This window comes from Entelurus aequoreus, linkage group LG10, assembly GCF_033978785.1.
Source record: "Entelurus aequoreus isolate RoL-2023_Sb linkage group LG10, RoL_Eaeq_v1.1, whole genome shotgun sequence".
NCBI classification, from domain to species: domain Eukaryota; kingdom Metazoa; phylum Chordata; class Actinopteri; order Syngnathiformes; family Syngnathidae; genus Entelurus; species Entelurus aequoreus.
In genome coordinates this window covers 67,788,297-67,803,962 of record NC_084740.1, presented here as the reverse complement: position 1 = coordinate 67,803,962, position 15,666 = coordinate 67,788,297, and the positions used below count along the sequence as shown (strand labels likewise).

The following is a 15,666-nucleotide window of genomic DNA, read 5'->3' as shown; positions in this document are numbered from 1 at the left end:
AAAATGTATTTATTATTCTTTACAATAAAAAAAATAAATTTACTTGAACATTGATTTAAATTGTCAGGAAAGAAGAGAAAGGAATATAACAGGTAAAAAGGTATATGTGTTTAAAAATCCTAAAATCATTTTTAAGGTTGTATTTTTTCTCTAAAATTGTCTTTCTGAAAGTTATAAGAAGCAAAGTAAAAAAAATTAATGAATTTATTTAAACAAAAGAAGACCAAGTCTTTAAAATATTTTCTTGGATTTTCAAATTCTATTTGAGTTTTGTCTCTCTTAGAATTAAAAATGTCGGGCAAAGCGAGACCAGCTTGCTAGGAAATGAATACAATTTAAAAAATAGAGGCAGCTCACTGGTAAGTGCTGCTATTTGAGCTATTTTTAGAACAGGCCAGCGGGCTACTCATCTGGTCCTTACGGGCTACCTGGTGCCCGCGGGCACCGCGTTGGTGACCCCCGGTCTATAGCCTAGCTAGCTATTTTCGAAAACCGGTTTCGTTTAAATTTGCACTTAACAGTTGGGTTTTTAAAAACCAATAAACCCTATAGTTTTCATGTTGCCATTCAATACATGTAGCCCTCAAATCTCTCAATATTTTATACACTAACACTTGATCTTGTTGTTGATAACTTCCGCGTCTCTTTCTTAGTAGCGCGCAGGCTAAGCTAACTAGCAAGCTAAGCTAAGCCTGAGAAGCTTTAAAGTTCACTGAGACGAGTCTGACGCAAATAATACATTTTCGTTTTTTCACACGATATGCGAATAAGTAAAAATGCGTAAATGAAGGATTTAACGCCGACTTCCAAGCCACAACGCTCGTTAAATGCTTTTTTCTGTCAATGCTGTGTTCGCTGTGAGCTGCTTTGTTTTCAACAAATTCCCGGTTGCTAGGGGATTGGTAGGCGGAAGTGACGTAGGTCCGCCCTCACCCATTGTACTTCTTAAAGACACGCACAGCTCATTAGCATTAAAGCTACACGCACCAAAGGTACTTTTAAAAAGTTGTTGTGAAAGAAAACAACTTCCAACCGCTGCTGAAGTTTTCCCCGACAGCTGCAGTTTGACCCGGGAACAGACCAGAGGACTTCTGTCCGAGTCTGACCTCTGACCCAAATTCTCACACCAAACCTTCTTTGCTCTGCGCCGAACCGCTCATTGGTCGACGTGCCCGCGCCCTCGTGCCCGCGCCAAGCCCCCCCCCTCCCCCGTGTCTCCAGGAGATTCTCCCGCGTACGCGCCCGCACCCAAACCCCGCCCGCCTATCACGTCTCGAGCGCGCACGTCGCAACCAATCTGTGCCGGGCGTGCCCGCTGGTGGAATGCGCGCCCCCGCTGACCCCCACCCTCCTCCTCCTCCTCCTCCTCCTCCTCCCTTCACTGCAGCTTGCATCCCGGCCGCTAATTGCAGCGCAGCGCCGATGTTCGATCATTAAAATGCACATTTTACTTTCACTTTACGCACTTTTTCACGCACGGAACGTGCACTCGGAGCATCTTGGCGGACGCGGCCAGCGTGCGTGTGCGCGCGCGGAACAAGAACGTCTCCAATGGGGCAACTATTATTATTGATATTGCGGATTATTGCAGCCACTTGCGCCGCGCCGCAGAACATTCTGGAAGCGCTGTGGGGAACGATGCTTTAAGTCCGGAGGAAAAGTCCCATCTTTTTTTTTTTTTTTAATAAGATGTTTTTTTACGCAGCGTTGATTCGTTGAATTACGGCAAAAGAGAATTGCGTCACTTGTCGATGTAGATCCAAAAAAAAAAAGGCGCAGAGTGTTTGCGGGTCATCAGGCTTACATAAGCAGCCGGCGTCATGTACGCAGGACGCAAGAGGAGAAAACCCGTCCAGAGAGCGTAAGTCACATTCCAGGCTTCTTCCACGCAAATATGTGCCAAGGAAATATTCGAATATGTGCAAAGAAAATACTGAAATATGTGCAAAGAAAATACTGAAATATGTGCAAAGAAAATACTGAAATATGTGCAAAGAAAATACTGAAATATGTGCAAAGGAAATATAGAAATATGTGCAAAGAAAATACTGAAATATGTGCAAAGAAAATACTGAAATATGTGCAAAGAAAATACTGAAATATGTGCAAAGGAAATATAGAAATATGTGCAAAGAAAATACTGAAATATGTGCAAAGAAAATACTGAAATATGTGCAAAGAAAATACTGAAATATGTGCAAAGAAAATATAGAAATATGTTCGAAGCAAATACTGAAATATGTACAAAGAAAAAAAATTAAATATGTGCAAAGAAAATACTGAAATATGTGCAAAGAAAATACTGAAATATGTGCAAAGGAAATATAGAAATATGTGCAAAGAAAATACTGAAATATGTGCAAAGAAAATACTGAAATATGTGCAAAGAAAATACTGAAATATGTGCAAAGAAAATACTGAAATATGTGCAAAGAAAATATAGAAATATGTGCGAAGCAAATACTGAAATATGTACAAAGAAAAAAAATTAAATATGTGCAAAGAAAATGTAGAAGTATCTGCAAAAGAAAATACTGAATTGTGTGCAAAGAAATGACCTAAATGTGTGCAAAGAAAATACTGAAATGTGTGCAAAGAAAATATAGGAATATGTGCAAAGAAAATACTGAAAAATGTGCAAAGAAAATACTGAAATATGTGCAAAGAAAATACTGAAATATGTGCAAAGGAAATATAGAAATATGTGCAAAGAAAATACTGAAATATGTGCAAAGAAAATACTGAAATATGTGCAAAGGAAATATAGAAATATGTGCAAAGAAAATACTGAAATATGTGCAAAGAAAATACTGAAATATGTGCAAAGAAAATACTGAAATATGTGCTAAGAAAATATAGAAATATGTGCGAAGCAAATACTGAAATATGTACAAAGAAAAAAAATTAAATATGTGCAAAGAAAATGTAGAAGTATGTGCAAAAGAAAATACTGAATTGTGTGCAAAGAAATGACCTAAATGTGTGCAAAGAAAATACTGAAATGTGTGCAAAGAAAGTATAGGAATATGTGCAAAGAAAATACTGAAAAATGTGCAAAGAAAATACTGAAATATGTGCAAAGAAAATACTGAAATATGTGCAAAGGAAATATAGAAATATGTGCAAAGAAAATACTGAAATATGTGCAAAGAAAATACTGAAATATGTGCAAAGGAAATATAGAAATATGTGCAAAGAAAATACTGAAATATGTGCAAAGAAAATACTGAAATATGTGCAAAGAAAATACTGAAATATGTGCAAAGAAAATATAGAAATATGTGCGAAGCAAATGCTGAAATATGTACAAAGAAAAAAAATTAAATATGTGCAAAGAAAATGTAGAAGTATGTGCAAAAGAAAATACTGAATTGTGTGCAAAGAAATGACCTAAATGTGTGCAAAGAAAATACTGAAATGTGTGCAAAGAAAATATAGGAATATGTGCAAAGAAAATATAGGAATATGTTGTGGAACAATTTCCCTTGTGGATCATTAAAGTTTGTCTAAGTCTCGTTTAAGTCTGATATGTGCAAAGAAAATACTGAAATATGCGTGAAGGAAATATAGAAATATGTGCAAAAGAAATAGTGAAATATGTGCAAAGAAAATACTGAAAAATGTGCAAAACAATATAGAAATATGTATAAAGAAAATATAGAAATATGTGCAAAGAAAATATTGAAATATGTGAGAAGGAAATATAGAAATATGTGAGAAGGAAATATAGAAATATGTGCGAAGAAAATACTGAAATATGTGAGAAGGAAATATAGAAATATGTGAGAAGGAAATATAGAAATATGTGCGAAGAAAATACAGAAATGTGTGCAAAGAAAATACTGAAAAATGTGCAAAACAATATAGAAATATGTATAAAGACAATATAGAAATATGTGCAAAGAAAATATTGAAATATGTGAGAAGGAAATATAGAAATATGTGGAAAGGGAATATAGAAATATATGCAAAGGAAATATAGAAATATGTGCAAAGAAAATATAGAAATATGTGCGAAGAAAATACTGAAATATGTGAGAAGGAAATATAGAAATATGTGTGAAGAAAATACAGAAATGTGTGCAAAGAAAATACTGAAAAATGTGCAAAACAATATAGAAATATGTATAAAGACAATATAGAAATATGTGCAAAGAAAATATTGAAATATGTGACAAGGAAATATAGAAATATGGGGAAAGGGAATATAGAAATATATGCAAAGGAAATATAGAAATATGTGCAAAGAAAATATAGAAATATGTGCGAAGAAAATACAGAAATATGCGCAAAGAAAATACTGAAATGTGTGCAAATAATATACTGAAATATTTGCAAAGAAAATATAGAAATATGTGCAAAGAAAATAGAACTATGTGCAAAGACAATATAGTAATATGTGCTAAGAAAATATAGAAATATGTGCACAGAAAATACTGGAATATGTCCAAAGAAAATATAGAAATATGTGCAAAGACAATATATAAATATGTGCAAAGACAATACTGGAATATGTGCAAAGAAAATACTGAAAAATGTCCAAAGACAATATAGAAATATGTGCAAAGACAATATAGAAATATGTGCAAAGAAAATACTGGAATATGTGCAAAGAAAAAACTGAAAAATGTCCAAAGACAATATAGAAATATGTGCAAAGAAAATACTGGAATATGTGCAAAGAAAATACTGAAAAATGTGCAAGGACAATATATAAATATGTGCAAAGAAAATACTGAAAAATGTCCAAAGACAATATAGAAATATGTGCAAAGACAATATAGAAATATGTGCAAAGACAATATAGGAATATGTGCAAAGAAAATACTGGAATATGTGCAAAGACAATATAGAAATATGTGCAAAGACAATATAGGAATATGTGCAAAGAAAATACTGGAATATGTACAAAGAAAATACTGAAAAATGTCCAAAGACAATATAGAAATATGTGCAAAGACAATATAGAAATATGTGCAAAGAAAATACTGAAAAATGAGCGAAGAAAATATAGAAATATGTGCAAAGAAAATACTGGAATATGTGCAAAGAAAATACTGAAAAATGTGCAAGGACAATATATAAATATGTTCAAAGAAAATACTCAAATATGTGCAAAGAAAATACTGAAATATGTGCAAATGATATGCTCGAGATAAAAAACAAATTCTAAGAAAAGAAAATGTATTCGTAGTTGTAATGGAAGAAGCAAACGTGCTGAGTAAAAAGAGTTGCTGGCAGGATCATTGCAGGCCTGCACTGACCTTCAAAAACAAACCGGTTAACATTTACAATTGAAGTCAATCTTCCTCATGCTGCAAACTATTCAAAACGGAAAAAAACCCAACTATTAATATTTCATGTTTATTTCCGATGATGTTGCGATCATTATTATTATTATTACGCCCTCTCAGCTCCTTCTCGTTGTATTGCGTGGCGCTAATAATACACGTCACCTTGTCAAATATTTGTATTGGACAAATTGCAGGATTTAAATGATGAATTATGAGCGAAATAATTGTGAGAAACGAAATATGCACTTAAAGAAACAATCGAATCGAAAACGTTCGACAATAGATGTTAATTATAAATGTATGTCATATTTCTGTGCTATTCTACCGCAAATGATGGATTTCTTCAAATCCTATTATTTCCCCCGCGGAATAGAGCGGGTATGAAAAAATACGGAAAATGAGAAAAATCAATATTTAGAAGTGTTTTGCAATGTGTGTGTAAATATTTGGACGTGGGGCGGTCACGTGACGTGGATAGAGGCGAACAGAGCAGGTCAAGCACGCTGACGTCCATCATGCAGCATAAACACATTTCATGCTCACTGCAGGTGAAAAGAAGCATAAAACATGGTTTCTCCTCACTTTAAAAACATATTCAAAATATTCCACTTTCACAACAAAGGGGAGGCCTTTGCATTAGGTACACCTGCACAAATACATGAACATAAAAATGCTGATCGTTTTCGTTTGTACTTTCTGCCTCAAACCTCATTATATTTACACTTTTTAATGTACAATAACTCCATTAAATCATGCAAAAAAAATAAATGCTTGTTTATGTGCAACACGTTAAATGACTTTCAGACAAATTACATTTATACAATAACATTCATATATATTACATACATACAATAACATTGCATATACAATTACATACATATAAAGTACATATATACAATTATATTCATACAAATGACATTTATACAATTACGTTCATACAAATTACATTTATACAATTATATTCGTACAAATTAAATGTATACAATTATATTCATACAAATTACTTGTTTACAATTATATTCATACAAATTACATTCATACAATTATAATCATACAAAATGACATTAATGCAATTACATCAATACAAATACATTTGTAAAATTTATATTCATTCAAATTACATTTATACAACTTACATTCATAATGTGTACTATTTTTATACTATATACACTATATTTGTACTATATACTAAATGTATATTCTTAACTATATATACTACATTTATAGTATATATATTATATTTATACCACATTTATACTCTATACAATATATTTATTCTATATACTATTTTATACTCTTAAATGTATACATTTATACTATATAGCATATTCATACTATGTATACTATATTTATACTACACGTATCACATTTATACTCTATACAATACATTTATACTATTAAGTATATTGATACTGTTTACTACATTTACACTATATAGTATATTCATACTATATTTCCTATATTATACAATATATACTTTATTTATACTATCTACACTATTTGTATAATACTTTATTTATACAAGATAGTAGGGCTGCAACAACTAATCGATTAAAATCGATTATTAAAATAGTTGCCGATTAATTTAGTCATCGATTCGTTGGATCTATGCTATGCGCATGCGCAGAGTTTTTTTTTTTTTTTTTTTAAATAAAAAAACTTGTATTTATTTATTTTATTTACTAAACCTTTATTTATAAACTGCAACATTTACAAACAGCTGAGAAACAATAATCAAAATAAGTATGGTGCCAGTATGCTGTTTTTTTTCAATAAAATACTGGATTGGATAGAAATGTAGTTTGTCTCTTTTATCCGATTATTAATCGATTAATCGAAGTAATAATCGACAGATTAATCGATTATCAAATTAATCGTTAGTTGCAGCCCTACAAGATAGTATATTTATACTATATTGATATGTTATACTACATTTTTACTACATAGTATTTTCATAATATATATACACTATATGTATACTAAATATACTACATTTATACTATATACACTATATTTATCCTATATACTATATTAATACTACATTTATACTATATACTACATTTATACCATTCATACTATATGCACAATATTTATTACATACTATATTATTAAATGTGTACTACAGTACATAGTATAGTCATACTATATTATATTTATACTATATATAATGTGTTTATACTTTATATTTTATTCATACTATATAGTATAAACATACTATATACTACATTTATACTATATAGTATGTTCATACTCAATGCATGATATTTATAATATACTATATTGATACTGTATATTGAATGTGTACTACTGTATATAGTATATTCATACTATATTATATTTATACTATATATAATGTGTTTATACTATATACCTCATTTATACTCTATCCTATATTCATACTATTTGGTATAAACATGCTATTTACTACATTTATACTATTTAGTATGAACATACTTAATAGTATAAACATACTATATGCTGTATTTATACTATATGCAATATTTGTAGTATATAGTATAAACATGCTATTTACTACATGTATACTATTTAGTATGAACATACTTAATAGTATAAACATACTATGCTGTATTTATACTATGTGCAATATTTATAGTATATAGTATAAACATGCTATTTACTAAATTTATACTATTTAGTATGAACATACTTTATAGTATAAACATACTATATGCTGTATTTATACTATATGCAATATTTGTAGTATATAGTATAAATATACGATATAGTATAATTTTACTATATTTGTACCATAGCAGACATTTGATAATCCTTTGGCCGGAAGCAACAATCAATGTTTAACTTTTCCAAACTTTTTACATTTCCAAGTTTTTCTCCCGTTCTGCAGGGTGAAACAGACGCCGACGGAGGGCGCCAAGTCCAACCCGTCTAAGCGGCACCGGGACCGGCTCAACGGGGAGCTGGAAAGGTTGGCCAGCCTCCTGCCGTTTCCGGAAGAAGTGACGGCCAGCCTGGACAAACTGTCCATCCTGCGCCTGAGCGTCAGCTACCTGCGAGCCAAGAACTTCTTCTCTGGTATGTCGGGTCAACCTTGGCCAGCTGCTAGTCGGGTGCCAAACTGTATGTCGGGTCTGTTGCCTGTTGGGGCCATGGAGACGTTCAGGCTCGGCATTGGTGGTCAATCAAATTTTGGGTCCCTAACATCCGTATCAACAAAGTTATGTGTTGTTGTCGAGGCCATGGAGATATACTAGACTGCCAAATTTGGCTGCCTAAACGGGTTGCTACAGAAATTTAAAAAGGAAGTAAACATGAAAAGAGCAAGAGTTTGGTCCAAGACCATTTCAGTCAGTGGCAGCCAGCAGTGGAGGGCAAAAGTCCTTCAGGCCTAAATAGTTGGCTGCCTAAACGGGCTGCCATAGAGATTAAAATAAGAAATCAAACACCAGGATATACCAAAAGTTTGGTGCGAGATTATTTTAGTACATGGCATCAACCAGCAGACGACAAAAGTCATTTATGCTTAACTAGTGTGCTGCCTAAACGAGCTGCCATAGAAATAAAAACAATAAAACCAAGAGTGCGAGCATTGGTTTACTTGACAGCAAACAGGCATTAATTATTCAGGCCCGACCATTTTGCTGCTTGAACAAGTTAATATAATAACAGAAACAGAATGATGGCAATAAGAGAGCCAGGGTTTGCAAGATAATTTCATTAACCTGTAGACTCCAAAAGTCATTCAGGCCCTACTAGCCTGCTGCCTAAACAGGGTGCCATAGATATCAAAAGAGAACATGAACAAGACAAAAACAATATTTTGGTTTAGGATATTTTTAGTAACTAACAGATGGCATGAGTCAATCAGGCCTTACTAGTTTGCTGCTTAAACGAGCTGCCATATAATAAAGGTGTAAGACCGTTTGATTACTAACCAGTTTGCTGCTGAAACGGGGGGCTATAGTAAGTGAAACAGACAGTTGGCAAGGAGAGTGCAAGCAAGGGTTTGCAAGACCATTTCATTAACAAGCAAACTGGCAAAAGTCATTCAGGCCCAACTAGTTTGATGCCTAAATGGGCTGCCATAGGAATCAAAATAGAACGTAAATATAAATAGCCAGCAATTATGTAAGATCATTTGGAAAAATAGGAAAAAGTCATTCAGGCCCTGCTAGTTTGCTGTCTGAACGGGCCACCAAAAGATATCGAAATAGAACATAAAAAAATAGCAAGATTTTGGTTTAGGATAATTTCAGTAACCAGAAGATGGCAAACGTCAAATAGGCCCTACTAGTTTGCTGCCTAAACGGGCTGCCATAGAAATCAAAATAGAATGTAAACAAGACAGCAAGCATTGGTGTAAGACCATTTGTATACTTGGCAGCAACGTGTAAAAGTTATTCAGGCCCAAGTAGTTTGTTGCTTAAACGGGCTGCCATAGTAACTGAAACAGAATGTGGGCAAAATGAGAGCAGGTGCTGGCAAGACCATTTCAGTGACTAGCAAACTGGCAAAAGTCATTCAGGTTCAGCTAGTTAGCTGCCTACATTGGCTGCCAGAGTAATCAAAATAGAATGTTAACACAAGAGCGAGCATTAATGTACCGGTAAGATCATTTGGCAAAAAAGGAAACAACTAATTCAGGCCCTACTCGCTTGCTGCTTGAACGGGCTGCCAATAGAAATCAAAATACAACATACAGAAAAAAATAGCAAGAATTTGGATGAAGATAATTTCAGTAACTAGCAGATGGAAAGAACCAATCAGACGCGACTAGTGTGCCGCCTAAACGGGCAGCCATATAAATTAAAAATAGACTGTAAAAAGAATATAGCAAGAATTTGGTTGAAGATCATTTCAGTAACCAGCAGACAGAGAGCGACATTTAGGCCTTACTAGTTTTCTGCCTAAATAGGTTGCTATATAAACAGGAAAAAAGCAAGACCTTCGTACAAGATCATTTCAGTAACCGGCAGATGAAAAAAGCCAATCAGACCCTACTAGTTTGCTGCCTAACCAATCAGACCCTACTAGTTTGCTTCCTAAACGAGCTGCCATGGAAATCCAAAAACAACATGAACAAGAATATAGCAAGAATTTGGTTTCAAGATAATTTCAGTAACCAGCAGAGGGAACAAATTAATCAGACCCGACGAAACAGGCTGTCATAGAAATCAAAATAAAACATAAACAAGAATATAGCAAGATACTGGTTGAAGATCATTTCAGCAACCAGCAGACAGAGAGAGCCAATTAGACCCTACTAGTTGGCTGCCTAAACGGGCTGCCATAGAAATCAAAATACAACGTAAACAAGAATATAGTAAGTTACTGGTTGGAGATCATTTCAGCAACCAGCAGACAGAGAGAGCCAATCAGACCCTACAAGTTCTCTGCCTAAATGGGCTGCCATAGAAATCAAAATACAACGTGAACAAGAATATAGCAAGATACTGGTTGGAGATCATTTCAGCAACCAGCAGACAGAGAGAGACAATCAGACCCTACTAGTTGGCTGCCTAAAGGGGCTGCCATAGAAATAAAAATAGAACGGGAACAAGAATATAGCAAGATACTGGTTGGAGATAATTTCAGCAACCAGCAGACAGAGAGAGCCAATCAGACCCTACTAGTTGTCTGCCTAAATGGGCTGCCATAGAAATCAAAATACAACGTAAACAAGAATATAGCAAGATACTGGTTGGAGATAATTTCAGCAACCAGCAGACAGAGAGAGCCAAACAGACCCTACTAGTTGGCTGCCTAAATGGGCTGCCATAGAAATCAAAATACAACGTGAACAAGAATATAGCAAGATACTGGTTGGAGATCATTTCAGCAACCATTGACAGAGAGAGCCAATCAGACCCTACTAGTTGGCTGCCTAAACGAGCTGCCATAGAAATCAAAATAGAACGTAAACAAGAATATAGCAAGATACTGGTTGGAGATCATTTCAGCAACCAGCAGACAGAGAGAGCCAATCAGACCCTACTAGTTGGCTGCCTAAACGAGCTGCCATAGAAATCAAAATACAACGTAAACAAGAATATAGCAAGATACTGGTTGGAGATCATTTCAGCAACCAGCAGACAGAGAGAGCCAATCAGACCCTACTAGTTGGCTGCCTAAACGGGCTGCCATAGAAATCAAAATACAACGTGAACAAGAATATAGCAAGATACTGGTTGGAGATCATTTCAGCAACAAGCAGACAGAGAGAGCCAATCAGACCCTACTAGTTGTCTGCCTAAATGGGCTGCCATAGAAATCAAAATACAACGTAAACAAGAATATAGCAAGATACTGGTTGGAGATCATTTCAGCAACCAGCAGACAGAGAGAGACAATCAGACCCTACTAGTTGGCTGCCTAAAGGGGCTGCCATAGAAATCAAAATAGAACGGGAACAAGAATATAGCAAGATACTGGTTGGAGATCATTTCAGCAACCAGCAGACAGAGAGAGCCAATCAGACCCTACTAGTTGGCTGCCTAAATGGTCTGCCATAGAAATCAAAATACAACGTGAACAAGAATATAGCAAGATACTGGTTGGAGATAATTTCAGCAACCAGCAGACAGAGAGAGCCAATCAGACCCTACTAGTTGGCTGCCTAAACGAGCTGCCATAGAAATCAAAATACAACGTAAACAAGAATATAGCAAGATACTGGTTGGAGATCATTTCAGCAACCAGCAGACAGAGAGAGCCAATCAGACCCTACTAGTTGGCTGCCTAAATGGGCTGCCATAGAAATCAAAATACAACGTGAACAAGAATATAGCAAGATACTGGTTGGAGATCATTTCAGCAACCAGCAGACAGAGAGAGCCAATCAGGCATGACTAGTTTGCTGCCTCAATGGGTTGCCATTGAATTGGAAGGTCACATGGTACATTTTGGGTCTGGATGTTTGTTTGCTAACATGTCACAGTTCATCCGGGTCGTCTCCGCGCGGCGAGCGAGCAGCCACCGCCTTGTTCTGATGACTCGATGGCGGCGAGGACGGCCTCAATATTTAATCGACAAGGCGAGTCCGTGCGCGGCGTCGGCGTCGGCCATTCTCCAGGCGGCGGAGCGAGACGTGGGAGTCGCGCGGCGACAACCCGGCGTGCGCGCGTACGCACTCTCTCTCTCTCTCTGGCGTGGGACGGGCGAGGGCGAAGAAAGGCTGCTGCATTGCGGCCGCGCCATGAATCATTCACGCCCGCTTTAAAGAATTTATGAAATGGAGGCCGAGCGATGTTTGTTTAAGCTGCTTTGGAAATGGCTGTTTGGGGGCGGGGCCTCGAACGCCAACATGTCATGTGACGTCTGAGGGGGTTTTTGTTTTGAATATTTCATGCCTCTCTTCCTATTGGTCGTCCGGCGTTACGGACTGCAGCTGCAAGGTGTCTTGTTGGACACGTCCCCGCGTCCTGCCGTCTAACCGCATTAGCCTACTTCCTGTACGCGCTCTAAGTCACTAACGAGCTCAAGGCCGCTTTCGTCCAGCGAGCGGCTCCACTCGGGGGGCCCGACGCCCAGGGCCGCCTTTTGCGGTTCGCCATAATTTGTTGTATGTAAACACGCTAAGTCCCGCTTGTCTGGGGGTGGGGCGGGACTGTGGGAACGCCTCATGCGGTGACATATGGCCCCGGTGCATTCTGGGAACGCATGTGACAGCGAGAAGGAATATCAGAAGTGTGCTTTTGTTTTGAAAAACATCCGAGCTGAACAAAGCCTCGTTAAGCCAGGAGGCTCACGGTATTATCCGAGCAGGCGGCCATCTTGGCTGTTGTCAGGAGCTATAATGGGCGCGGGGGGCGGGGCGGGGGGGGGGGGGGGATGCTTGGCGTTATTGGGGTTGTTGAACCAACCCCCCCAGCACTCGTCTTCACAGCTGTTGTCTGCCGTTTGGACGGTGAACTGTCAAGTTTATTTACCCCCTCGGACATCTTTGGGTCCGAGCTGATGGCTCGCTTGTTCTGCACTCGTGCGCGCTCCCTTAATTGTTCCCCTTTGGCGAAGAGCGATAGCAGGATTAGGATTACGGCGGAACAAAGACCCGAAGACGGCCAATGTCCATTTTGCTGACTAAGCGTTATCCAGCCTGACAGATGGCTTGCACGTTTTGTCAGAGTTAGCGGTTAGCATTAGCATCCCTCTCTTCAACACTTGTTTTTGATCGATTGATTGAGACTTTTATTAGTAGATTGCACAGTGAAGTACATATTCCGTACAATTGACCACTAAATGGTAACACCCGAATACGTTTTTCAACTTGTTTAGGTCGGGGTTCACTTAAATTGATTCATGATACAGATATATACTATTTTCATAATACAGTCATCACATAAGATAATCATCAGAGTATATACATTGAATTATTTACATTATTTACAATCCGGGGTGTGGGATGTGGAGGGCGGGGGGTTAGGTCTGGTTGATATCAACACTTCAGTCATCAACAATTGTATCATCAGAGAAATGGACATTGAAACAGTGTAGGACTGACTTGGTAGGATATGTACAGCAAGTAGTGGACATAGAGAGAGAGAGATATCAGAAAGCATAAGAATAAGTATCTACATTTGATTATTTACAATCCGGGGAGGTGGAATGTGGAAGAGAGGGTGTTAGTTTAGGGTTGAAGTTGCCTGGAGGTGTTCTTTTAGTGCGGTTTTGAAGGAGGATAGAGATGCCCTTTCTTTAACACCTATTGGGAGTGCATTCCATATTGATGTGGCATAGAAGGAGAATGAGTTAAGACCTTTGCATACTTGCCAACCTGGAGACCTCCAATATCGGGAGGTGGGGGGGTGGGGGGGGGCGTGTTTGGGGCGGGGGCGTGTTTGGGGCGGGGGCGTGGCTAAGGGCGTGGTTAAGAGGAGAGTATATTTACAGCTAGAATTCACCAAATCAAGTATTTCATATATATAATATATATATATATATATATATATATATATATATATATATATATATATATATATATATATATATATATATATATATATAAAATATGTGTGAAATACTTGACTTTCAGTGAATTCTAGCTATATATATATATTTTGTTATTTTTTTTATTTTATTATACATATAAATAAAAGACATACTTGAATTTCAGTGTTCTGCAGGCTATCCAGTAGGTGGCAGTATTGTCCTGTTTAAGAGTGTCACAACATTGCTGTTTACAGCAGACGAACTGCTTTACGGTAGACTAAACGTGACTGCTGTTGTTGTGTGTTGTTACCGCGCTGGGAGGACGTTAATGAAACTGCCTAACAATAAACCCACATAAGAAACCAAGAACTCTCTCTCCTTGTTGTGCACTCTACTCTCTAAAAGCCGTAGATGTTATGACGTCATTGGGCAGGCAAGCTGCTGGGAAAGCGGACGTGAGAACAGGCTGTCCCCACTCAGGTCCGCATTGAGCTGGAGGGGGCGTGGCCTCCAGCTCCGGCTGAATACCGGGAGTTTGTCGGGAAAGGCGCTGAATAACGGGATTCTCCCGCTAAAAACGGGAGGGTTGGCAAGTATGCCTTTGTTACATTGGAATCTGGGTTTAACGTGGTTAGTGGAGCTCCCCCTGGTGTTGTGGTTATGGCGGTCATTTACGTTGAGGAAGTAGTTTGACATGTACTTCGGTATCAGGGAGGTGTAGCGGATTTTATAGACTAGGCTCAGTGCAAGTTGTTTTACTCTGTCCTCCACCCTGAAACATAACATAAACACATTTTTTTTTTTTTTTTTTGTCATAAAGAAATACAATCATGTGTGCTTACGGACTGTATCCCTGCAAACCGTCTATAAAACAAACAAAACTCACACACACACACACAAATAGATAAAGTTGATCTTGAGTAAATAAATAAAAAATACCACTTATTTATCACTTTTTATATTTATCACTTTTTATGAGTGGGACCCTTTTGGGTCCCCAAGAAATTTAGTGCGATTTTTGTTTTTAAACGGTCGTTTCGACAAAAATAATGACAAATTAAAATCAATGTTGTAATGAATTATCGACCTATTGAAAGCTGAAATTACTTCACATTAAATATTCCACTTTGAAATATTTTGTGGGGAAAAGTTTGCATATTTTCTTTGTTTGCCAGATAATAAACTAAGTTTTCTTCAACAAAAAGACCATAAAACAAACAAAAACACACACACACACAACTAGAGGAAGTTGTACATTTTTTAAAAAAAACCTTTTTTTTCCTTTTTTATGAGTGGGACCCTTTTGGGTCCCCAAGAAATTTAGTGCAATTTTTGTTTCGCCAAAAATAATGACAAATGAAAATCAATGTTGTTATGAATTATCGACCTATTGAAGGCTGAAATTACTTCACATTAAATATTCCACTTTGAAATATTTTGTGGGGGAAAAGTTTGCATATTTTCT

At 36.7% G+C, this 15,666-nt stretch overlaps 1 protein-coding gene across 2 annotated transcripts in view; it reads left to right on the top strand.

The window, feature by feature from the left end:
* The first annotated feature begins 1,401 nt into the window (after nucleotides 1-1,401).
* Nucleotides 1,402-15,666, top strand: part of LOC133658957 (aryl hydrocarbon receptor-like) — a 93,731-nt gene continuing 79,466 nt past the window's right edge. For both annotated transcript variants that reach the window (XM_062061517.1, XM_062061516.1), the window contains exons 1-2: nucleotides 1,402-1,861; nucleotides 8,161-8,348. In XM_062061517.1, the coding sequence (XP_061917501.1) occupies nucleotides 1,821-1,861; nucleotides 8,161-8,348 (229 nt within the window). In that variant the 5' untranslated portion in view covers nucleotides 1,402-1,820. The remainder of the gene's footprint in view (nucleotides 1,862-8,160; nucleotides 8,349-15,666) is intronic.